Here is a 26,863-nt window from a genome sequence, read left to right as displayed (position 1 = left end):
CACTCAATGTGTAAAATTTGAATTTCGCGCCAATCGCACACGCCGAGGTCAGCGCGGGGTCAGGAGAACCGAACAGGGAAGATAGGGAGCCGCAACTTACCTAAGTTTTTTATTTTTTGATCGGATTTTTTTTTTGTTGTACTTACAAAAATTATTTGTAATGAAAACTTTTTATGAAGAGTAATATGATAATTTGGACGCGTATGGTTGTGTGTATGTATGTGTGGTGTGTCGTGTATGTGTGTTTGTTTATCCAGAACGGATGAATCGATATGTATTTAGGTTTTTTTGTTTGAAATGAAATTAATCGGGAGTGTTCCTAGCTTTATTTGGTGAATATCGGCCCAAGATGGCCGTCGCCACAAAATGGCGAATAACATATTTTTTTTACAATTCCTTCAGTATGGATATCAAATGAAAGGGCTTGATTAGTATGTAGAATCATGTATAATATTATTTAAAGTCCAAGATAGCCACCGCCAGAAAATGCTGAATTGCATTGTTTTTTTATAGCTCTCTCAATATGGGTATCAAATGAAAGCGTTTGACCAGTGTTGAATAATTTATACTAATGTTATAAAGAGGGAAGATTTGATTGTTTGTTTCTGTGGATTGTATAAGCTCTGAAACTGCTTAACTGATTTGATTTGCTTTCACAATTAGAGATTTACACTATCCCCAGTGAATGTAGACTATATTTTATCCGGGCACAGGAAGAAGTTCCCCGGGAATGCGGCTAAAATCGCGTTAAACAGCTAGTAAAAATTAAGTGGTTAAGGAATAAAAGCGTCGCAGATCTTGTGTGTTATGTATGCTATAAATGTATGTAGTGAAGCTGTAAGGTATCAAAGAAGTAATGAAGCTAAGTAATTCATTTTTAAACATATTTATTAAAACTGAAATATAAATAATAATATAATGTAAAAAAAAAGAATTTATAGTATAACACGGTCTCCATAGATTTTTTGTTCTCAGAGTGCTTATAGTAAGTTCAACTCAGTCTTGCGCGCGGTTATGTGTGGGTAACCCTTGTACATATACAGACTTTGTGTGCGTGACAAGAGGTACAGTCGGGTACAAATACAGTTATTTAGGGGTTACGGCTGTTTAAGGAAAAACAGTTATTACGTAATTTAATGTTTATTTATCTGTGTAAATATCTATTGAAATTATTAAGTTAGTTTTTGATTTGTTTAATACGCAATAAAAATATTTATTTATTTATAATGATTCTGAATCGCTACTTGAAAAATCAAGTCCACACTTTTATTTATTGTCCTCGTACCCCGAGCTAGAAAATATGTAAGGAGTATTTAATTCATCTTAGATATTTCACCTCATTTATTTCTTAGATACTGTCAATGTCAATTTGAAAAAACTTATGAGAAAATAATGAAAAACTGTAAGATGTAATAATAAAAAGCTTTGGATGTTGTTTCATTTTTTGAAACGCTACCTGACTCCTTAAACATTTTCTTCGTGAACAACTAGACATTTTTGTAAACGACTGTACCCATAACAAAAAGCGATAAGAACACGTCATGCTCGGACGACGTCACTGTCACACGAGCGAAAGTTGTATATTTACAAGCCGACGCACACATAGGGCCGCGCGCAAATCTGAGTTATCGTCACAAATTATTATACCTACGGCCGGAGCGACAACATGCGCAGGTCCGACCTCGACGAGGGCTATCGCCGGACTGGCTCGTCTCGTCTCCGTACACATTGTGTATCAATCGCTAGAGCACGGACATAAGGTTCAGAATTGCGTAGCGTCTATCATGATCGCTGCCGCTCAAAAAATCCAATATCTTAAAACTTTAATTAAAAATGTTTGGTAATAGTTATGGAAAAATGACTTTGACAGAACGTTAATATTGATGTTAAGAATATATTAGAGTAATTTTGAAACATAAAGATAGTGTAACTTCCTTGTAATTTCAAAAATAGTACTTTTTTAGACGTGTTTTCGGAATTAATTATGATCGAGTAAAATTATCAGTATCGTGTTTTCGTTCTGGCAGAATCTAGATAAAGATATCAATTTACCTATATCAAAATTTCAGATCCATTGGTAAGCGGGTAGTCCTATAATTTGGCATGGCAAACGGCTATCAAAATCACGGTGGCGTCTTAATTGCATCTTACATCTACTTAATTACCTAAAACGTTCTTCAATCTTGAAGCTACTTAATAACCTAATACATAGTTTGAACTGCCTTACATTTTTTCTCTAAACTAACCCATCTTGTTTTGTTCTCAACTCTTTGTAAAACTTTACCTACAACATTACTAACTATATACCGCAAGGTATGTCTATCTGCCTCGCATGCCTGCGGTGTTGAGTCTGCAGTGCTGTAAATGTGCTGAATACCTGCGGTTCGTGCCCATTTTCACAGCCAGACGTAACGTTGTAGGTAGATGTAGTTATAGTTCTTGAGAAAGAATATTAGTATTATCCTTACTTAAATTATAACTGCGAAAGTTTGTATGTATGGATGGATGTGTGTATGTTTGATTTTCATTTACTCAAAACTGCTGTCGGATTTTGTTGAAACTTGGCAGTCATATAACTTACACATCAGAATGCTAAAACCTAAATATTGATTGGAGGCATTAAGTATTGAATAACATACGCTAAACCGGCTAGCAAAAGCTAGTAGCTAATTACAAAAGAGGTTTAGCAATGTTTTGTAATTGTGATATCTTTTGAAATTTTCGGTCGGCCAAGTTGGAACAATCTTCTATCTAATCCTATCGATCGATCTTAAATCCGATTAAACCTTTCAATGCACACAGTATGACTGAACACGAGAAAAGTTTATGAGTTGATATAACAGATTTATTTAATTTTAATATATTTTTTAAATCAAATTCTCTCAAAAACCCACCCAAAGTCGCATCCCACAGCTAGTTCTTACACAAAGCGAACACGCTTGCGGTTATCTACAGGGGGTTACACATTCAGAATACCTGCGGTCGGAGCACCCTGTACTTTGGAATTTTCTGGACAGTTTGACGTAAAACCGGGATTTTCTGGTTTGTTGACTATCAATGGGAATTTCGGGAAGATGGGAATTGAATTTGTAAGTAGGTTTGATAACTTTTGTTAAGGGAACAATCGCTTTATGATAAACAAATGACTGTCTGACTGTCTTCTCGATTTAAAAATGAAGTGATCATACTGAATAGACTTTCATTTGTTTTTAACAAAAGAAAAAGCGAGTTCTTATAGAATGTATAGGCACCGTGCGTAGCGATGACCCTGCCATCTCGTGACTTATATCCGAAACTTTTCCCTCAAGTGTCAAAAATTGTACTGTGAAACCATGGAAAAAATTCTGAATATTCGTGTTAAATTTTGCTAATTTAAGTTATCAAAATGTATTGTTGTATTGCTGGATGCTGTAATACATCCTAAAACAACTCCAAGGGTGTAAAATTTTACTATTTCCCTACTATTAGTACTCACATGCCATGGCTTAGGAATAAAAGAATTAAATGGATAAATGCAGTTGTAAAACACACGTAATACTTTAATACTTATTGGTGGAGTTGGAAATAACTCTGCCATTGTCACTCCTTTATCATAACCCAGTAACTGTCGGTACGTTGGTTTGCCCCATTGTTGTGCATAACTGGTTTTCGATTCTGCACTTTCTGCAGAATTTACGTAATGCACTAAGGCACAGACGTGCTTACATTGTCCTGATAGACCTGCCTTGCAATTACAAGTTGCACTTTTAATGTTTCTATTGCAATCAAGCTGAAAGGACAGAGATAAAAATTAAAAATAGAAATAATGATTTTCTAAAGATATTGTAATAACAATTAATTTTAAAAAGGTACTTACTGTTATCTTAACATCATATACATTTTAAATTTTTGTCTGAGCAACAATTTTGCCAGTTAACATTGTTTCTTGTTCTTGGCCAACTGTTTCTATGACATCAAAAACATGGCCCGACTCGAATAGCTTTTGGCCTTTTGATATATTTTGACCACGCTGTCATTGTTTATTGGTAGAAAACCATATTTTATAATTTTAATCATTGTATTTTATATTTTATATTTTTAATCATTGTAAAATCACATTTACAGACTAGACAGTGACAACCAATGGGTCTGGAAAGTTTCTTTTTTTACTCGCACGGTGTCTCTACTGTCGGGATTATAACGCCATCTATAGTTTCCGCACGGTGCCTAATATTTTGAAATTGAATTAAAGTTTTTTCTTAAGCTTAAGGTAACACACATCAATGTTTAGGTAGGAAGTTTATATGTATGGAAGATATACCTTTGCCTTTTGTTTAAGCCGGGTGCTTGAAATAGCTCCTTTAGGATTCGGAAAATAGTTAGGCACAATAAATTGTAGGTTCGCAAACCCCAAGACACGTACAGCTATAAACATTACCACGTCTGTAGTAGTTCAATTATCTATTTTTATACCTTACTAGCTTCCGCCTGCGGTTTCATCCGCGTCCCGAGGTAACTGCTTTCCGTGGCCGTAGATGGTGACCAAAACTATCGTATGTCCTTCTCCCGGGTCTTAGCTACCTCCCCTCTAATTTTCTCACTTCTCAGCTTAATCAGTCCAGGCGTTGACGGATGATGGTGTGACTAAGGGATATATCGAGTCATTTTTATATATATGTATAAACATTTTTATTCGCCTTAAAGTCCAAGCTAAAGCCACATTTGATAAATGAGATACTTAATAGCGTTTACCCACAAAAAAGCAAAATCCATTATGTTCATAAAATATTACAAATCGTTTGAAAATAGCCTCCTTTCTGTCAAACCCTTGTTAGAACCAACCCCAATGTACCGTAGTAGAGCTATGCGTTATATGAAAATATTTTAGAAAAATGATTTACTTGCTCATAAATTCTAATTTATTGTTTTTTTACTTTAGACAAGTTCATTCTTTTATTGGATAATTATAGCAAATGGTAGGTGTGGTTGATTTAAAAATGATACTTACTGATATCTTTTATGATGTACTTTAAAAAGCAGGGGCTTTGAGTAATTTTTTTAACAGCGAGAATTCCATTTTATAGGTACCGTTTTATGAATCTTAAATTCTGAAAGAAATATCCAGTAAATGGATTTTAATTCAGTTTGAGGCTTAATTCCAGCACAGTACGTCGATTCTATAAAATCTCACAACTCACTTCGACATCACTCTCACTTCGCATTCGTTCTAAAGGTAGAATTCCGTGGACGCGACAATAGTCAACCTATGAAAATGTATGGCACCGTTGCCGAGGCCCGTGACAGTCGCGCGCGGCCGACGAATTTCGTAAGCTGCTCGCGGCATTGTCAACTATTTAATTCTGGTTTTACTAAAATTCTATAGTTGTTATTAAGCGCTAGACCATGTTGAGAAGCGTACGGCCGCGAGCGGCTCACGAAATTCGTCGGCCGCGCGCGACTGTCGCGGCCCTCGGCTGCGACAATCGCGACCCACGGAATTCTACCTTAAAGTTTCGTGATTGACATTGTCAAACTACACTAGCGCTACTCTTTCGAGCGTGTTGACAAGTTGAACTAAATTAAATTCGAGATTTTGACAGATCTGTCAAAATCTGTCCATCTATAGGGGAGGTAGGGGAGAGATGGGCAGTTGGGAGACATGATCAAATCAGAATAAAAGGGGGGTCCTTTTATTCTGATTTGATCATAGTTTTGTTTTTTTTTTATTGGGTAGTTTACGTTACCGACTGGTAACGGTGTTCATCCATAGACTATCTGTCATTTCTGTGAGTTGTCAAGAACAAACACTCGTAAAAGTACTTAAATATCGTTATAAAGAGAAAACTAATGAAAGGTATGTGTATTTTCTATTATTAATGATTGATTGTCAAAATCTCCAGTTACGATTATAGTAAATCGATGCAATCCACACCTATTATACCTCTAGAAGAGGTACTACAGCAATAGTTTATATTTTATTTTACATTACGTTTTTATTTTAGTCTAATATGACCGGGACCACCTACGTAGGTTGACAAGTAAGTAACTATTTTTTATTTTCTAGTTTTCAGTGTACATAAGATAAAACCGTTTTACTTAAAAGTTTTTTTACCGATTTTTTTTTTTTTATAAACTAAGTCAAAAGTGTCCAATGCTCCCTATGGTAGGGAGGCTTGGACATATGTACCATGTAATGTATAATTTGTAAATTTTTGTTCTTCTTCGTCAGTGAAAATTTGTGAGGTTATAAATCTGCGCTAAAAATCCTTTATAGAATCTTGTTTCAGGTACCGTTGCCAACTTGATCTAGGGACTCCATATTTATCAGCTGTTAATTTTATTTTTTAACCTTTTGATACCTCTTGTATTGCTCGTTATATTAAATCTTTAGGAATTTCCCGTCGCAAACCATTCTTTTTAACCCCCGACGCAAAAACGACGGGGTGTTATAAGTTTGACGTGTCTGTGTGTGTGTGTGTGTGTGTGTGTGTGTGTGTATGTGGCATCGTGGCTCCCAAACGGATGATCCGATTGTAATGCGGTTTTTTTTGTTTAAAAGGAATGTCATTCGGGAGTGTTCTTAGCTATGTTTGGTGGAAATCGGTTCAGGTCTTCAAGGTCATCAGTTCGTTTGTTAGGTGTGATAGGAATGTTACACGCTCAGTTTACTTGCAAGCATATGTGGGATCTAAAATTTGAAATACTAACGTCTTCTGGAACCACTGAGCTGGTCTGCTGTTAGGACACGAAGATAGGAGACGTAACCCTGAACTGCCTTTTAGTAAACCTATCGAGTTTGGGCTCGTTTAATTTGTCTTGACTAGTTTTCTTCATGTTTCTAATTGACGAGAACCTAATGCTGGAAATGGGATGTGGCGGATGAAACCCTAGAATGGTATATAACCCTGGATCAACAAAGGTTAATCTTTATTGTTTCTCAATCTGTGCAATTCTCCCAGAGCCAGTTTGTCATGAGGATTGTTAAACAGCTTCCTTTGGCTGAGATCGCATATAGCGAACCCATCATAAAAAGAAGGAAAAATTAAGGAGCTCCTTTAAAAAACCATGAAATAAAATAAAATTATAAATTTAAAAAAACCCCCGACCCAAAAAAGTACGCAATTATTATGACAAAATGTTATAAACGATAACCCTATAAAAAGCAAAAAATAACTTTAAACACTACGTAAGTACCAACTAAAGCATGTCAGACTAAACAAAATTTTGACGTGTCGACGGTTTTATTTAAACCGTTTAAATATCTCGTAATATTGAAACTGATTGTAATTTTTAGGATAGCTATTTGATTTTATCTAGCCAAACATAAGAAATGCAATAAAAGTTGATTATCTGTAAAATCTGATTTTTTATGCAATAAATGTGAAACAGTGCCCATCCCTCCCCTACCTCCCCTAAAGTATGAAATGACATTTCGAATCGAAGTGAAATGCGAGTTGTTGTTCGAATTTTATAGAATCGCAGGACAGTTGATCAAATGGTTTGAAATTACAATTTTTTCATTATTCAAAAGATCAAGATTCAATCATCATTGGCAATTTATCATGTCAGCAAAATTATGTTCTGAGTTTTATGTCGAAATTATACGGTGTACCATCTAAAGCATTGTTCAAGTACCCACATGAAGTCTGTAGTCCTCTGCAAACAGATCTAGGCTACCTAGCCGAGGCTCGTTCGTTACGCCTCTCTCTAAGGGCCGGGAGCCCTCGAGAGGTCTTTGTCAGCTGTCATAGATAGATACGTTTCACTGTAAATGGATTTTAACGCACTTTTAGGCTAAATTATCAGAAAGAAAAACGGCTACATTAAAAGACACATAATATTATAGACGTCAATCTATCAACTCCGGCAAAAATATATAGTGCACCACCTAGAGCATTGTTCAAGCAACCATATGCCATCTTATTATTAAATACGGTTTTAAGAAGTACGGCTTTAGAAACAGGTTTAGTCCACTAACTTTGTTCGGGACGGTGGTTTAAACCTGGTACTTTTTGTATGTAGTCTATAGTCCTCTACAAACAGATCTAGGCTTCTCACACTAAGGGCCTAGAGCCCTTGAGAGGCCTTTGTCAGCTGTCCGTAAGAGCACCAATAGACACGTTTTATTTATTAATTTTTTATTACTAAAGTAAAAGACTGACCAGTGAGTCGATTTTAATGCAATATGACCTGTGTCAGAAGTCGTGGTGGCCTAGTGGGTAAAGGACCAATCTCTCAAGTATGAGGGCGCGGGTTCGATCCCAGGTCAGGCAAGTACCAATGCAACTTTTCTAAGTCTGTATGTACTTTCTAAGTATATCTTAGACACCATTGGCTGTGTTTCGGATGGCACGTTAAACTGTAGGTCCCGGCTGTCATTGAACATCCTTGGCAGTCGTTACGGGTAGTCAGAAGCCAGTAAGTCTGACACCAGTCTAACCAAGGGGTATCGGGTTGCCCGGGTAACTGGGTTGAGGAGGTCAGATAGGCAGTCGCTTCTTGTAAAGCACTGGTACTCAGCTGAATCCGGTTAGACTGGAAGCCGACCCCAACATGATTGGGAAAAAGGCTCGGAGGATGATGACCTGTGTCAGAAAAAAAATCGGCTACGTAAATAGTCACATACTTCAATTTATCAACTACCGCAAAATTGCAAACTTTTACGTTGTACCTAAAGGTTTGTTCAAGTAACCCCATGTAGTCCTCTACAAACAGATCTAGGCTACCTAGCCGAGGCTCGTTCGTTACGCCTCTCTCTAAGGGCTGAGAGCCCTCGAGAGGCCTTTGTCAGCTGTCTGTGAGGGCACCGATAGACACGTTTCGCTGTAAATACTGTTCTGTAGAGGTTGCAGTTTTTGAGAGTAGGCTGTAGTTTGATAGTTTGATGTTTTAGGAGGCTTTTCTCTGTCTTTCACTCTTTGCTAATATGTATCTCACATGGTGAAGTTAGCTTTCCTTATTTTGCTTATCCACTTCGCTCAATAAATGACGTTGCTCTCGGACACATAACACTCCTTCATATCTATGTAGACCATTCTCTGTGTAACGATAAAAAGGCTGATATTGATTTTTACTAATATTTAAAAAAGTTTGTTTGCTTGAACATGTTAATCACCGGGCTGATTTGCAATATTCTTTCAGTATTCAATTGCCAATTTGTTTTTGAGGAAGGTAATTTTTTATATTGTTTGAAATGCATAAATTGTAAGACAATTGTGGATTTTATCGTCATACGAATCTATGAAACAAATGCTCCCATACTCCTAAACTAACTACCTATTATTGTATTTATTTACGTTAACATCAGCAAAAATATCGTCGTTTCTGTATTTATTCCAAGATACTTATTTTTATTTATCCAAAGATATCGAGTGTTTACAAGGAACATTGTTGTACCTTTTTATATTCTTACCCTTTTTATCTAACATCTGCTTACAATGATACTTGACTCTTAAATATAATTGGATGCTTGTCAATACAATTCAGTTTTATAAGAGATCGCTTTGTTTGGCATTTTTGCTTATTTTTCATGTCTTTCGTACAAAATTATGACGGTGTAATTTTATTTTTGCTACGAAGGAATTTGTTTAATCATGCCGTGTTGTAAAAATTGCAATATCAAATTCATATTGCTCTTTTTTATTACATCGCTTGCATAAAGGGAGAAAAGTTACATTTGTTAAATGAAGATTTTACATAAAAAAAGCACCCGATTTGAGAAAATCCTCGTTTTTGCGAATTTGTTTAGTAAATAACTAGTCTATGGGTAGCAACACCCGCAACCTTCCTAAATAAATAATACAAAAATCGATTTAAGAATACTTTATGTATGCAAAATTTTCCAATCAAAAACTTAATTTCTTTAACTTTTCAATTCATAGCTTTTTGGAACAAAATCAACACAAAAATTGCGCTACTAAAGAACATACCTGCTTTTTTTTGCAAGACATTGTAAAACCCCGACCTCACAAATGGTTAGTACAAGAGCCCACTTATTGCACACACAGATACATTGCACAATTTCGCGTACATTGTACCCGCACCCAGCCTTTGTACGTCAAAGTGTTTCAGGTTTCAGCATTTTCAGCGCCCCTTTGTTTTATGTCGTAAATCCAATTATTTACTGGAGATTTCACAAAAAACAACCTACCCTTTTTCGCGAAGTTAGTTTAAAAAATAACAAGACTGCCCCTTATTTATTCCTCTTAAATGGGGCTCAGAATCGATTTAAGAATTAATGATTTAAAAAATTACTCATTACTTAGCTATCTTTTACATGCAAAAAAAGTCCAAATTAATAACTTACGGTCGTACCACAAACACTTTTGAACGTCTGTTGAACACTTGTCTAAAAAAATACAAATTATGACGTTGAAATACAGGAACGTTTTGCAGCCACATTTTTTAGACATGTGTTCAACAGATGTTTAAGTTTTTGTATTAAGGCCATTAATTGGTTGACTGTACAAGAGCCCACTTATTGCACACACAGATACATTGCACAATTTCGCGTACATTGTACCCGCACCCAGCCTTTGTACGTCAAAGTGTTTCAGGTTTCAGCATTTTCAGCGCCCCTTTGTTTTATGTCGACGCTTTCCAAATCCAAGCTATGTTTTAGTAGTGAATTTTTGCGCAGATATTTTTTTTATGTGGGTAGTTTTGGGAGCAAGTGTACTGGTATTTATTTGTTTGTTTGTTAAATTGATGGTTTTGTGGGTCACCAATTTTATTGCAATATTTTTTTAGATATTTTATTTAGCTGAAGACGGAGCAATATGACATTCGAATTAAAGCAATTAAACTTGAATAGATTAAAACTATAAGCTTATGCAAAAACCTTTCTAGGTACTAAGACAAGTACATATCTTCTAAAAAAACTCCTTGATTTTATGAAGACATTATTCAGCTAAAAGAAAAGTTCATTTCATATAATATTTAAATAACGTCCTAATTACGCAATTTTCTAATCAGAAAGTATAAGATTACAAGACAGATTTTGCTCGTAATCCAATACACCACTAAACGCTGAAAGAAAATCTTTGTTTGAAGAGCAATTTCACCCCAAAATACACAGCATTAATAATGTAAATAGACAGAAGGATTGTTACAATATTCCCCTAAGAAATATTATTAATACATTTCCGTAATATTTTTGTTTGCAAAAGAGATTTATTCTAATGGCTGCCAGTTATGCGTAAATCGAGGATATCGTAAAATATTATGGCAGCATTTAAATATTAAATGAAACCAGATGTTGCGAAAAGGATTTCGGTGGAGTTATAATATAAACTCTATATTATAGTCGTTTTCATGCATTCTTAAAAAGTTTTATAGAGATCTCAGGGTTCTTAGTGTATACGGCACACGGAAAACTTTTAGTTGGCCGACAGTTTGTTTGGGCTCACAAATTAGTAGGAAGATGAATGGAAGTACGCACATTATAAGCCATGTATTCACTGAGAAACAATTGTTTATAAACACTGTTTCAGAAACAAAATCTACGTGTTTCTGAAACAAATAATTTTGTTTCAGAAACATATAATTTTGTTTCTGTAAACACTACTGGTCTTACCACAAAAACTTTTAAACGTCAGTTTATGCCTTGTCTAAAAAAATGTCAAATTATGACATTGACATACGGTTCATTTTGCGGCCAAAATTTTATTAGACAAGTGTAAAACAGGGGTTAAAGTTTTTGTAGTAAGGCCATTTGTGTTTATCGAATGTTTCTGTGCTCCCCACCCGTGGCGGGGAGCACAGAAACAAATCAGTTGCGCAACATATGGATACAAGTGTGGACGCGTGTTTCATTTGTTTATAAACGCCAAATAAATGTCTTCATAGCAAGTAATTTCTCTTTTCTTTTTCTTTTTACTAGAAATGGACTTATGCAAATAAATGTAGGCACCACACAACAACACTACTTCCTCGGGCGACATATTGTAAACATCTGACGGTGTGGACGGCAGTTTCCGAAACATTGTTGCTGTAAACATCTACGTGATGTTTCAGAAACTGTGTATCTGAAACATTGTTTCCCAGTGAATACATGGCTTAAGATAAAGTATTTAGCCGGTATCAGACCGACTGAAAACTTTGTTCGGAATCAAGATTTTTTTTTTAATTTCCAACCATCGGATTAACTATCGGCCGAATTTTTAGTTTTCCCTTTTAGCTGTAACCCGTAACATAAAATTAAAATATCATTTTATATCGTTCTTACCAATGTTGGCACGGTATAAAAAAGATAACCAACTAAAAATGCACATATTCTTTTTACATTGAAAATAGCGTAAAAATAAAATATAAAACAGAATATGAAACATAAAATTTGCATGTAGGCTTTACATATTTCTACTTTATTTTGGCTGGGGGTAACTTTGTCCACAGTAACTAACATTAATATTTAACATTGCAGAAACCACTCGAGAATTTCGGGTTAAAATAAATTCGGCACACGTTTTATATTATAAAAACAATTTCGCAGTTCGTTAGTTTTTGCATTTTTATTTTTGGCCCTTTTTGTGTTTATATATTTTTGGGTTATAAAACCCAGTCTTCAGTTTTTTGGTTGGATTTTCAAAATATCTTAGTTATACAAATACAGAATTCTCAGAGTTTGTTCAGACAATTACAACAGAACTAGAGAGTTTCTTATTTTTTTGGTTGTTTTTAATTTTGAGTGTTATGGAAGGCACGTCAATTTGTGGATCCCGGGGTCACAGCAGTCATTTGAATCTTTGACAGTCGTTGCAGGTTGTCAAAAGCCATAAAGTCCGACAACCAGTTTAACCAAGCTCGACCTCTTTCTAAAAGTGAGTTGCACCATTCAACTATAACGATAACCAAACCATAACCAGCCGTATACTCGCCGTCCACTGGTCTAATCGACGATTTGTGAGCTGAAAATATTTCGTATATTATTATTAAATGGTGCAACTCACCATAACACTTTAACAAATAAAACACTAAAAGAAATAAACAAAAACAATCAAAGATGGCGTGAGAAACATTCATTATGAAGTAGAACTTATTTACAGAAATGTTACAATAGTTCTGGTTTAGGATTCAGAAGGCGTGTCTGTATGTCTGGTTGTGTTGTTAGAAACGTTGCTTTGTTAGTAGAAATGCTATTTCTTAGTGTAGCAGTGTTTGTTGTTCAAGTGTAAGGATTTTTATTCGTTTACAAAAGTAGGTACCTAATATCCATTACGGCTGCACCCAGTTATATGTACTGGCTGCCGACTCGGACATGTTTGAGAAAAGGCTAGGCAAATGATGATGAAGACCCTAAGATCCTTTTTTTTTGAAGTTTTCCTTTAATTGTCTAGTGACATTGTAGAGTGGAATAATTCAATAGCTCAAAAACTTGATGACAATTCAGTACTAAAGCTTAGTAAATAAAATAAAAATAACGAGCCTACATATCGTGTTGAAGGGTAATAAAATTATGCAGTTAAATAAATTAGCAGTTAACTACATACGATAACTGTCAACAGTTATTATAATTGTTTGTATATTTTTTGTTTATGTCCCGATTTGCGAGCTCGGAGCTAAGTATGTAATTGGTTTTTGATAAATAGATAGGTATAGGTAATGAATTTTATGATTGTGAATATGGCAATTAAAATAGTTAATTGGCTTTAACTGTCAATAAGCACTATTAAAATAAGTATATCTTTTTATTGTCACATTAATTCATTTATACAAAAATAAAATATATTTTTTGAAACTTACAAAGTACTTAAAAACTCAGATTGGTGCAATATCAATATATGTAATTGGTTGGATAATAACATGAAAAAAATAACAGCTTGAATAGGTCATTATTTATTGGAAAGTGATTAAAATCATACACACCTCTTTTTCCAAAGACTCACGAAAAGAAAGTTATAATTATTAAATTAGGTACTTTGCTTTCTCCAAATAATATTAGGTAGATCTTTATCTCAAAATCACGCCAAATAAAAAGAAACTTTATTATATTCTCCATATATCTATTACAGTAATAACTATTTCTCTACCAAATAGTCCATTTTCGTAGCCACATTATTATTTTGTATTCAGAAAGAGAAATTATGCCCACACGCATAGAACATAATGATTAGGAATATTTCTTGTTATTTAGGTATTTCCTGAATATGTATTGAAATAACTGTAATCAACGTGAAAAACTTGTGTAATTTTGCTGTTGTTTACTGCTTTATCTTTCACTGTGTGTGTTCACACACATACATTCACGCATTACAAGGCAATGAACTTACAACCTTTTTTATCGATGGCAAAAGTCATCAAATGACCCCTCCCGCTGTGGGTTAGCAGCGGTATGGGGGAGTGTCAGACTCTTACTGACTAAAAACCGTCGTGTTCCGTCGTAGGCCTTTTATGTACCAGGGCCGCGGTAACTCTTTCGAACAATCCCGCAGCCCCGTTGAACTTACGACTTTTGGATAGATCAGATATTATAAAGCTAAATAATTTATTGTTTGGTTTGAACGCGCTAAACAGGATCTGCTTGACCAATTTAAAACATTCTTTCCGTATTTTATTACTAAAGTCCCCTTTTTGTTGTTGTCATTGTGTTACTTATTTATTTTATTTATTAACTTAAATGTTGGTTATCCATCTCTGATCTTTCTCCGGTCGTGTCGGATTGCCGTCAAATCGGGCTATGGGAGTGAAGGAATAGTGAGTGCACCTGTGTCTGCGCAAATGCTCGTGCACTATAATATATCCTGCGCAGTTGGCTAATCTCCTTACATGAGAACAGCCGCCGTAGCCGATTATCTACTAGGAGGACATCATCATCATCATCATCATCCATCTCTAAAGTTAGCTAAACTTATTTAATTTATTAACAATCCTACACTTAAAAAAACTAAAAAAGATACTTTATTGTATAATCAAATCCATTTGAAAGCAATATCCAAGTTCCTAGATTTTTCACTGAGATTGAACCAATAGAATTCTTAGCTTTGTATTTCAATTAATTGGTTTGTTTCAAACAATGCAAATAAATACAAAAAGGAAACATAGTTACAGCTCTCGCAGTCTTCTTTATTGATTTCAGTTTACACTTGCGAGCAATGAAAATGGGTCAGCTATAAAAATATATTATCTCAATTTAACTAATGAAAAACAAATCTTTAACAGAAATTCTCTTTTGAGCAGATTTTTCATAATATCTGTATTATGTAAAAATATATTTCCTACGGTTTCACTGAAACGGTTGATCTGATTCTGAAAAAATAAGTGTAAATATAATATAAATATACTAGTTAGTAGAAACTATTTTCTACATAGATGAGCTATAAATAAGAGAAAGATTTTTTCAAATCGGACGAGTTATCCCTTTCATCCAAAAAAACTCTTCCACCTTATAATACACCTACATATACGTATGTATAATCTAAATATTATTTCAAAGTATGTACAGTTTTATAACACACTACATTTACCGAGTTCCGCCGTGCAAGCTCTTACTTCCACAAAAAAAGACAAAGACTGTTAAGTGCTCTAATTTTAGATACTTAAAACATGCTGACCCAATTTAAATGTACCTGTACCTATTTCCACACTTCCTTGAAAAAGCGAAAAAATGCAAATTCGTATTCCGTGCTTGAAAATTTCCTCAACTTTTATTTATATATCTACTAGCAGTGTTTCCTGCGGCTTTTCACGCCTCCCGAGGGAACTTCCTCTCGTACCCTGACAAAATATAGGTACGCTATCTTACTCGGGGATAGTCAAGTTTTCATATTTTTTTAAAGAAAATCTTGATTCGAATCAAATTTTTCGGCCGTTCTGATACCGGCTATATAGGTGCCTGATCATTGTAGTGTGCGTAGTAAATTGTTGTGTGAAAGTCGATAAGGTTAGAGAGAATATTACTTGTGAGATGACTGCAGATAGAAGAATGTAGAAGGAAAAAACATTCTGCGCCGACCCCAAATAAAATTGGGATAAGGGCAGGAGGATGATGATGATGTAATGTGTGTAGTACCATTTATTTCCAAACATGTTATCGGTTGACTAAAAGTTTGCAGTCTGCAGGTACTCTTAGGGTACAAAGAAACAAAATAAATGTTTCGTGTTTTTTTATATTTGTATAGAAGTACAGATACATATAAGTTCAAAGGCTACCTCATTCTTGTGGCTTCCCGTTTCATAAATAATAGAAAAACTAGGATCTGAACTTTATCTAGGGTGTATTTGAAACGTGTATGAATTTAGAAATGTTCCGAAGAGTTTTTGGCATGTTTTTCACTAGAATTTTGGTCGGATTTTGGAGTTTTTTGTTGCTTTTCTGCATGGCGATAAAATGTTAGCTGTCTGGTGGAGATATTTGGTACCACAGGGCTTATGTTGATTTTTTTCTGTTGGCCTTTCGTGCAGGTCTGTTTTTATTTATTTTTATGGAAAGGGGGTTGCACCGTGTAACTGTAATGATTACCACATTATAACCAGCCATATCGTCGTAAATTGACACTAATTGGTCGCATCGGTAATGTGACAGTTAAGCTATTGCTATCGTTATAGTTAGGTACACGGTACAGCCCATACTTGAATATTTCCAAATATTTAAAAGTTAAGAAAAGGAAAAAACAAGGCTTAAGAAGTAATATAACAATAACTATAGAAGACATTGAAATTAAGTTTTTTCTTTCTTGACACATCCACTATTTGAGTGCGATACCCAAAAATCGAATTCCGGAAAGTAGCTTTTTTCGAGACTTTACACAAAAAAATAAAAAGAAAGCTGCTTTCCAAATATTCAAATAACGTGTTTATCTAGTGTTCAAGTATATGAAACAAACATATATTAAGTTCAGTGGCCATTTGAAAACGCAATAAGCGACCCGACTGGCACTTTACGCGCCGAAGTTATCATTATCAGAATAAAAATCACATTTAGGTACCACGTTTGATTCCCAAATGTGCGTTTCATTTTGAAGTTATAGTGTACTTGTTATAATTTAGTGTTTAAGGCTTGAAAATGCAGACAGAAGCTTGAAAAAATCTATATTGTTACAGTGTGAATTTGTCTTTTTTCAGACAAAGGCATTTTTACCTCACTCTATTAAAATATAAATGACTAAACGTGAATTCACTTTGTTATAACATAGCATCGTCATCATCTGCCTAGCCTTTCCCCACTATGCTAGGACCGACTTCCAATATATCTAGTAGTAACTGAGTACTGGTCTTTTACATGGAGCGATTGCCTATCTGACTTCCTCAACCAAGTGTCCAATGTTCAAATGACAGCCGAAACCCACCAAAAAAATTAAGAGCGTTCCAAGATACGCAGGAACTCGTTATGACAAAATGGGTAACGTTATTAAGTGGATTTGTAACAGAATTCTTAGGAATACTTTAAAATGTTTAACAAAATGTCAAATCACGAATAATCTAGAATAATTTAAACCACGTTCGGAATACTAGTACCTACAAAGCCTACCTACAACTCTTTTATGTGCGCACTAAAATGCCACATCATGAGGGAGAACACTAACATTTAAGAACATCATAAAGGTTACATTTTAGTGGCCCTACTAAAAATGTTCCCCTTTTTATCTCTGAACAAGAATTACAGTGTTTAGCATTATAAAAAGTATAGACTAAGCCTTTTTACGAAGCTTTGACAAAAGGTTTTAGTTAAAGGATAAAAATACCTTTTTTCAAAATAGTTCAAAAAAAATCTAAGGGACTTTAAAGAAAAGGAAATAGTTTTCAATTCCGTACTATAACTCCTTATGTGATAAAATATTAGTACCTATCTCATCATCCTCCTCTGAGCCTTTTTCCCAACTATGTTGGGGTCGGCTTCCAGTCTAACCGGATGTAGCTGAGTACCAGTGCTTTACAAGGAGCGACTATCTGACCCCCTCAACCAAGTTACCCAGGCAACCCAATACCCCTTGGTTAGACTGGTGTCGGACTTACTGGCTTCTGACTACCCTTAACGACTGCCAGGGATGTTCAATGACAGCCGGGACCTACAGTTTAACGTGCCATCCGAAACACAGTCATTGGTGTCTAAGATATACTTAGAAAGTACATACAAATTCCATATCTTTTCACCATTTACTTATCTTTTTATACTATAAAAACACATACCGTCCAAAAAAAGTACCTAATGACGCAAAACCTAGGTCTTAGTTGTAATTAAAGGGGTCAAATTCCCGCAACCCGCACTGCGAGTCAACCCTAAAATAACCTCTTTATTTTAACCCGTAAAGTGCGGGTCCTCACATTTTTGAATAATTTACGTCACAACGTTGGCTTTTGAAAAATCTCCTTTATCTCGGCGAAAAATGTTGGTTTTGTAAGTGTACCTTTTGTGCACAAAATTACGTCTCGTTTTATTTATTAACCGACTTCTGAAAGAGGTGTTTTAAATTCGGATGTTTGTATTTTTTGTGAGTTTATTGAGCTTGTAGGATGTTCAATGTTCGTTAGGTTGTTTACTTTTATGTGGCAATTTTTTTTTTGGTTTTAAAGTTTAAATTAAATTTCGCCAATTCAACCTTCATTTTGTTCAGCGTTTATATGACAATACGATAATACTTAGACAAAAATTTACTTGCCTAAGTATCAATTAAGCTTCAATTAAGCTAATTAATACATTGAATATATTATAATAAGCCTAAAAGTACAATCGTCATGTGTGTGTACACAAGAATTTCACCAAAAATCAAGGAAAAACAGATAAAAATCTTCACCAATTTACGAAAATACCCATTGCCAGTGCAATTTAGATATCAATCGAGACTGCCCCAGTTTTACATCAAAACACATAGATCACATACCTAAGAAATATGCCATTTTCTGTCTTGACCCATTTACGGATACTTGCCAAATTCACGAAAAAATATCTATCAGACCAAAGTTCTGCTCAATTTAATACAAGAGTGTTTGCTTGGCATTTGGCATCGAACCCGGGACCTATCACTTGGAACTATTTAAAAAGTTTCTCGACAGGTTGAAGAAATATATTCAGTTTTTCTTTTTGCATTTCAGCAGTTTTATGGGGTCTGAAATTGAGTTTTATATGACAATTTTATTTGCCGAAGTGTTAGGTAAACTTTAGTAGTGAAGTATATTTAGTAATATTTTAGTAAAAAGTACATAATGCTGTCTTTTATACAGGGCTTATATTAACACCCATTTTCCATAGAAAATACTTCGCTCACCCTGATGAAAAGTATCCTATATTCTTTTTAATATGTTTGAGCTATCTATTATTGAAACGAAACAACTTGACACGGATGCAGCTTAAATCATCTTTTATAAATGTTAAAAGGCAATTGATGATTGATTTTCACTTAAACGTTTTGCAAATCGGCAATCGGACCAGTCGTTCTTGTGATTAGCATGTTCAAGCAAACAAAGAACTTCTTATCACCTTATTATAAAACTTGGTTTTAAAAGAGTCCCTGCTTTTGTACCAGGTTTAAACAACTGACTAAACCTATTACTAAATCGGGTACTTCTTACAACCACGTTTTGTAATAAGGTGATTGAGGTTTATAATCTCCACTAAACATACTACTCTTCTCATTTCCAGAAGAGAAAGCCAAGGAGACCGAGACCAAGTCAGAAGAGCAGGCAGCGACTAAAATCCAGGCGGCTTTCCGTGGTCATCGGACGAGGAAGTCAATGAGCATGAAGACCAGCAAGCAACAGCAGCCGGAGCCGCAGCCCACTAAGGCTGAGCTGGAGGCCGAGTTCCGAGCTGATGATAAAGGTTGGTGACCTTCTTTGACTTCTTGTCTAGTCAGATTTGTTGGGAGTCAGTTGTGTGGGGAATTGTTTAAAACAATCTTCTAATTTGCAATTGTGAAGTCAGGCATTTGACTCCTCGCACATTCGCTCGAGTACATATATATTATGCTGTCGACAAGCTTTGCTTATCCGATGAGGTTATTATGACTTCACAGTGGTCAAAAAGAAATATGAACAACCACTGTGTTGAGAAACTTTACAATCACATAGAACGTTGTTTGACCCAAACAGGTAACTACAAGTCTACAGATTTTTGAATAGGTAAATAAATCATTTTTACAGACAGATTTTTAAATGAATATTTGACATAACTATTAACTTAGGAAATAGAAATATCGATTTGAGACTTCCAACATTTGTAAAAGCTCTTTTGGTACTAAACCGTCCACAATCTAACCTTCATCTGAAGGTCAATATTCAAATAGATAAGATCCTTGGATATATTATATCCAAGTCTTCAAGGCCTCCCGCTGTGGGTTAGCAGCGGCTAGGGAATGTCAGACTCTTACTGACTAAAAACCGTCGTGTTCCGTCGTAGGCTTTTTATGTACCAGGGCAGCGGTAACTCTTTCGAACAATCCCGCAGCCCCGGCAGGCCTTGGCCCTACTAGGCCCCGCTGGGGGTCTTCAAGGCCTTGCTTTATCATGGAAAGTATCGATTGTGCCAATTGTGCGTGAATGTTAAATGGATCTAGGATTAGAGCAAAAAGGACGGACCTGTGTCAAAGGTTTCTTTGGGCCTCATTTGTATACTGCCACAAAGGTCTGACGAGGGCTAAGATCTAGGTATTACATGATTAGAAAATGGTCTAAGTTTAGGTAATAATATATTTTAAACCTTTTGTGTCTTTTAAAGGGTTGTGAGACATTATGTTTTTCATTGACAAATACATTTTTAATGTGTACAAAAGTGTAATAGATCTAGGTCGAGTTAAAATATAAGTTATGTTACTTTTAAACCCCCAAACGAAAAAGAGGAGTGTTATTTATAACTGTTTATAATTTTGACTGACATTTGTGTCTGACTGTGACACGTAAAGGTTCTAATCAGATGATGATTTGAAAATTGAATACTGATTTACCAGCGGTGATTCTTAGATAAGATTCATCAAAAATGCCTCAAAATGCCTGGGTTACATCAAAATTAGTTTTTTTTTTTCTGAATTCCCTGCGTCTTTTTTTCAGTATCTATAAAATACAAGAGAACTAGATTGAGTCTAGCCAACATATATACAACACAGAAATAATTTTTACTTACGAGTACGAAAAGAATAAAAAATACTCTTACATCACTGCCACATTACTTATACAGATTTGTGCTCACTCAGTACTTTCCTCTTTTATTATTAAATCAAGGAACTGGGTGACATAGACAATCTTCGGAAGCCGCCATTTGTAATCCTATTCGTAAATCAGTGTCGCTTGAATCACCTACGGAGAATAAAAAGGAATTTCGGTCTTGTCTATTTTTTTTATATCTAGTTTTCTGTTTTGGAATATTGTTTTACCAGTCCGCGCTTTATAAGTCGGTTCGTCATCAGTTTATATCTCCTTAACTCTTTTTTTTTCAATGTGGACATAATTCGCTTCTACATTACGCCTGTCGTTACTGTTGGCTGTTGGTTGGCCGGCAGTTTAGTTTGAAGGTAATCGTGTACCGCCAGTATTAATACATAATCGGCTGATAACTTGATGGTTGTAATGTGCGCACTACCATACATTTCCATACTAATTGAGAAGGCTTTCACACTACCGAATATTCCGCAATGTTCGTATAAGCGTGCGTATATGCGCGACTAAAAATAATTGACAACCACCATGTACCATGTAAAACCATGCGACCGATTTTTTGCGAGTCACAATGCATGGCGCGAAGAAAAACCGAGTATATACGTGCGACAAAATCTGCTAGTATGACATCTCTGTAAGAGCCAGATCAAACTATTGGCCGACTAAAAGTTTGTAGCCTACGGGGGCTCTAAATTGTCGGAATGCGAAAAAATTGTCCTGTACTAAAGAGATTAGGCGTTTTCCCCAAAGGAACAATAAATTGAAACTTTTTGTTGGATGTTATTGCGTAAAATTTCGGTATTATTATGAGGAAATTCCGACTCATTTCCTCTGTCAAGTTTAATTAAAGACTTGTGTTCAAGGACAATACGAAAATCCTGAACTTCCTTGTAAATATAAGAAATGTGACAGTAATTGTTTCTGTTTGTCTGTCGAGGTAATAATGAAATTATAAACTGGATTAGAGATATATGTATAAAAAGAGATGTTAGAATGAATTTGTTATCTTAGGTACATGAGTACAGTAATGTTACTGAACTTGCATGAACTTGCATTAACAATATTTAATTGCGAAACATGGAAACAGAGGTTACTTACAATTTATTAAAACGTTCCATTTTTACGAAATAATGTGTTTTTTTTCATCTACTTTACTTCATACAGAAACTGCTTCACACTTAAATATTAATATCAAGACCACGAAGTAGGTCGGTTATAAGCCAAAAATTTCTTATTTTACTCAGAAAATAAAGTATGCAAATAAGTATCAAATAAAGCATGTTTTTTTTTGAGAAAAGCAAATCGAATGTACTTTTATTTTATTGTATAAACGAATTAACTAATATAAGAAGTAGATCATATAGAATTATACAGTTAGATATTTTTTTTATATATCTATCTGTATTCCTATCAAAGACTACCGCTGTTATTTATTTATTTTGGACTTTCAATATAAAAAATATATGTAAGTACTTCTAAAGAATTTGTTTTAAGAAGTGTATGTTTTTACTTTCAAATAGAACCTCACATAAAAGTAAGAGCTTTCTCTGTACCATTAAATACAGATATATTTGACTAAATAATATTACAGGTACGACACAAAAACACACCAATAATATATTATTATTAGGCATTACCTTAATACTCTGTCTTAATACCGCCTACCGCCCGTCATCTACCTCCCACACTGACGGATCACTTTTGATATTAGATAAATATACTTAATCAGGGTTTTTCGAAATATCATAATACCCCACTTACAAATACGGGAAATCTATACTAATATTACAAAGCTGAATGGTTTGTTTATTTGAACGCGCTAATCTGTAAATGAATATGTAAATAAAATATATCTGAAAACTAGTCTGATTTGATGAAATTCGTTCAGTCTTTGGTAGCCTATTTATTGAAGAAGGCTATAAGTAGGCTACTTCTTAATTAGGTGCGCGAAATAGTTAGGTACTATAGGAAGGGGGTGAAACCCTTGGTGGAAACTACTTTATTTAAAGTTTGTTTGTGTGTTCACTTGAATGCGCTAATGCAACATATTATTGGACTGATTTGATAAATTCTTTCAGTGTTTGAAAGCACATTTATTGAGAATGGCTATTTTTATCCAAGTTCGCGAAGTAGTTCTCACGGGACACGAATGACACCACTTGCATGAGCTAGTAATGTATAACTGAAAAGGAGTCTACAACAATATCTTCTTATATTTTTGTTCTGATCACTAAATATTCCACGAACTCAAATTTGGCCGTTTCTCCGTCTCAAAAGAACTTGTACCAAGCTGTTGAACAACTGAGTCCCTTGGTACCGGTCGTGCCAGAATGCTTTACAAAGTACACTTGCAATAGACAGTTAGTCGAAAAATATGGTTATGATTATAATCACTTTTATTCTGAAATAGTAACTAAATAAATGTGTATAAGAAAGTACTATTTTAGCGTGGATTCATTGGCACGACTTTTTAACGAACACGGATAAAAGTAGTAGGTTAGGTAGTTAGTAACTGACAGTAACCTTCAAGATATTTATTTAATTTAAATCTCGTCTAAAACGCCTCCGCCATTTTAGAGTTTTTTATTACGAAAAAGCTTCTCAACCTATATTTATAATTAAATGCCATTACAAGCACTATGGAACAATGTACAAGATACTGCATTATTTAAAAAAAAATAAAGGTGCAACAAGCATCAAATGGTTACTCACAAAATATCAATTTGTTTTTCGCTCCAAAATATAACATTTCTACAAAATATCGTCGTACTACGGCTACTAAATTCATTTACAATTTAGAAACATCTGCCATCATAAATCTCTTCGGAGCTCAAATCTGACACTTATTAGCAAAATTGTTTACTTTCGAACGAATTGTTGTATATTTTATTCTAATTTTGGCATAGGTACGGAAATTGTGTGATATTCCGTTTTATGGAGTGTCTGTGTTGATGTTTTAACTACAATAACATTTGTTTTTGGAACTATTTAAAGAGTGTTTGAAGAAGTAAGGGCGCTTTGAAGATTATTGATTAACGAAGAGAATTTTGTAGCGCATTTACACTAGGCAGATGACGATATGCTCTAATTGTAACGCGCGACACATTCAACGCTTCATAAAACCTAATCTACAAGCTGTTGATTTGCATTGCATTTTTTTTCGAAATTCCGTAAATGTCATCTAGCCGTATTTAAACTTGGCGTGTGTGTTACTGGCCTTAAATCCGTGCTGCGCCCTCACACAAACGCAAACACAAAGTATACGCAACGATTATTCATAAATTTCATTCATAAAATTGGATTACTTTTGAAATACTACGACATTACAATGACAAAAAAAGCAGTGTATATTAGCTATTTCCCGTCTACTGTAATTCCAATCGATTATTTACGTATTTTATGTCCTCGTCCTGAAGTATGGCACAAATGCAAATCAACAACTTATATACTAAACTAATATATTACCGAGGAAATATTTTTTTGTTGGCTCCGAAAGAAACTACTGATCAATTTCAGAGTTCGAAAGCTACACTCTTCCCGGGTAATAGGCTATATTTTTATCCCTAATAGTTCCCACGTGGGAAAACAGCTATTTAAAAATAAAGATAAAATAAATTAAAGTGACATTTACAGGTGTTTTAGGTATGTTAAAAATATTTATCTTCATAAATGACTTAGGCTTGCTTTTTATTGCATACCGATATTCTCAAACTCAAAAACATGTAAATATGCTTTTAATATATCCAAAACCGATCTGTACCTACTCTGCGTCTCCATTAGCAGCTACTAATAAACATGAATTATTCATACCTTGTCCTTCATATATAGGTACTGTAATATTCCCTCAGGTTTCCTTGTACAGGTAGCGTAATCCCCTGGTAGTATCTTATATCCAATATTATAAAATGCATGAGTTTATTCGTGTTTTTTTTCGCATATAAGACAGGGTGTTTCCACTCTTCTGGTTCTCCTTAATTTTTTCTACATCATTCTTTTTAATATTATAGCACAGAAACGAATTCGTATTTTTTTTTACATGCTATACTTAGCTTATTTCTTTTAGGTTCTTTTTTTTTTAGTGACATCAAAAATCATCAAATGACCCCTCCCGCTGTGGGTTAGCAGCGGTGAGGGAGTGTCAGACTCTTACTGACTAAAAACCGTCGTGTTCCGTCATAGGCCTTTTATGTACCAGGGCCGCGGTATCTCTTTCGAACAACCCGCAGCCCCGGCAGGCCTTGGCCCTACTGGGCCCCGCTGGGGTTGCTGACATCTCTTTGAGGAGCACGTGGAACAACGCGCGCCGTCGACACGGGTCTGTCGTCTAAGAAGACAGAGGGACGATGAGCCAACCGAACTCACCGCCCACAGACCCTTCTTTTAGGGTCTGCGGTATTGCATTTTTCAAAAGATTTAGTTTTAACCGGTAAAATCAGGTTTATTAACGAATACAGCTATATTGTTATTCAATAACTTACCTGTGGTATTCAGATTGGTCGCCCCAAATATCGAACATACCAGTTTTCAGCTGCACACACTTTTACTGGAATCCGACATAGTTTATTTCATTACTGGCCATATCTATTTCCCCATTCCCAAACTAACAAAACTTATTCCCAAACAAAATAGCATTTTAATATTTCTTCATTTATTCTCTAGTTCCCACAATAATATCGCTATAATCGCTTAATACTACAATAACATCAATAGTTACAATTACGTACGTATAGTCAGGCAAATCCATGCTAGCGACTTGAAGCTGGGCTTACAAGGAAACACTCGTAAATACTCCGTAATATTCTCAATATACGTGGCAGCCAGTAAATGGGATTAAGGCAGGTTGCATATTGATGCACTTAGCGTTGCATAATTTTACTATTGGTAAAGTAATAATTGCTAAGTATTTAGTCGTTATACCTACTGTCCACGATATACCTGCATATATAACTGTTGGAAAGTTTAAATGGTTACCAAAATACATGTTTAATCAACACCCCAAAAATTAGTTTCTTAACTAGTCAACTTTTTCCAGTGAGAAGCTAAATATGATGTATTGATCAATTTGTTTACATATAGGTACCATTTACGTATAATATGTATTGAAAAGTATTGTCTAACTACTTCTAGGCGCACCTTATCTGTTAAAATATTATTTTTTGGAGATGGCTGAACAAGGTCCGTGGTTTTGAACGATCCTTCTGCGAAAATATACTGTCTTAATGTATTATATTTCACATCAACACTCGCCGAATTTCAGTGTAAATAAAAAGGAAGCAATCCTGTAATTGCCATTTTGTAATTGTTTTTAGTTGTATATACGTATAAATAAGTTTATTTTCCTGTAAAGATAGTTTAAGTTGTTTATAAATAAATGTTACTGTAAACCTTTAAAAAAAACTCATATTATACCGAATAAATCCTGTAAGTATTCTAACTTATACTCATTACTACATTTAAGCTAACTATACATAATTATTTCTAATCCTGCAATATAAACGCAGCCTAAGTCTTAGTACAGTTGTGCACGAATTAAGCCGTAACCAGTGTAGGCGAGATTGGCACGGCTTAGGGCTTTTCATTAGGAATGTACCTAGCTCGATGTGAGGTCTCTTGTGTTGCTAACTGTACTCATTTGTGTATTTATTATTGAGAGGATTTTAGCTAGAAAGAGGTTTATCAGGAAGGTACCCTTGCTACAATATTATAAGTGCGATACTATGTTTGTTACTTTCTTATGAACAGCTGTACGTCGATTCTATAAAATTCAGACAACAACTCGCATCTCACTTCGCATTTCACTTCG

General features: G+C 34.8%; 1 protein-coding gene across 1 annotated transcript in view; it reads left to right on the top strand.

The window, feature by feature from the left end:
* Positions 1–26,863, top strand: part of LOC124642938 (sperm surface protein Sp17) — a 202,522-nt gene that overhangs the window by 122,282 nt on the left and 53,377 nt on the right. Inside the window, exon 3 of the mRNA XM_047181729.1 lies at positions 19,553–19,732. Coding sequence (XP_047037685.1) covers positions 19,553–19,732 — 180 coding nt within the window. The remainder of the gene's footprint in view (positions 1–19,552; positions 19,733–26,863) is intronic.

The sequence above is a fragment of the Helicoverpa zea genome, chromosome 26 (genome assembly GCF_022581195.2).
Source record: "Helicoverpa zea isolate HzStark_Cry1AcR chromosome 26, ilHelZeax1.1, whole genome shotgun sequence".
NCBI lineage: Eukaryota > Metazoa > Arthropoda > Insecta > Lepidoptera > Noctuidae > Helicoverpa > Helicoverpa zea.
The sequence above is the reverse complement of the archived record's forward strand: the minus strand, read 5'-3'. Positions and strand labels throughout refer to the sequence as shown.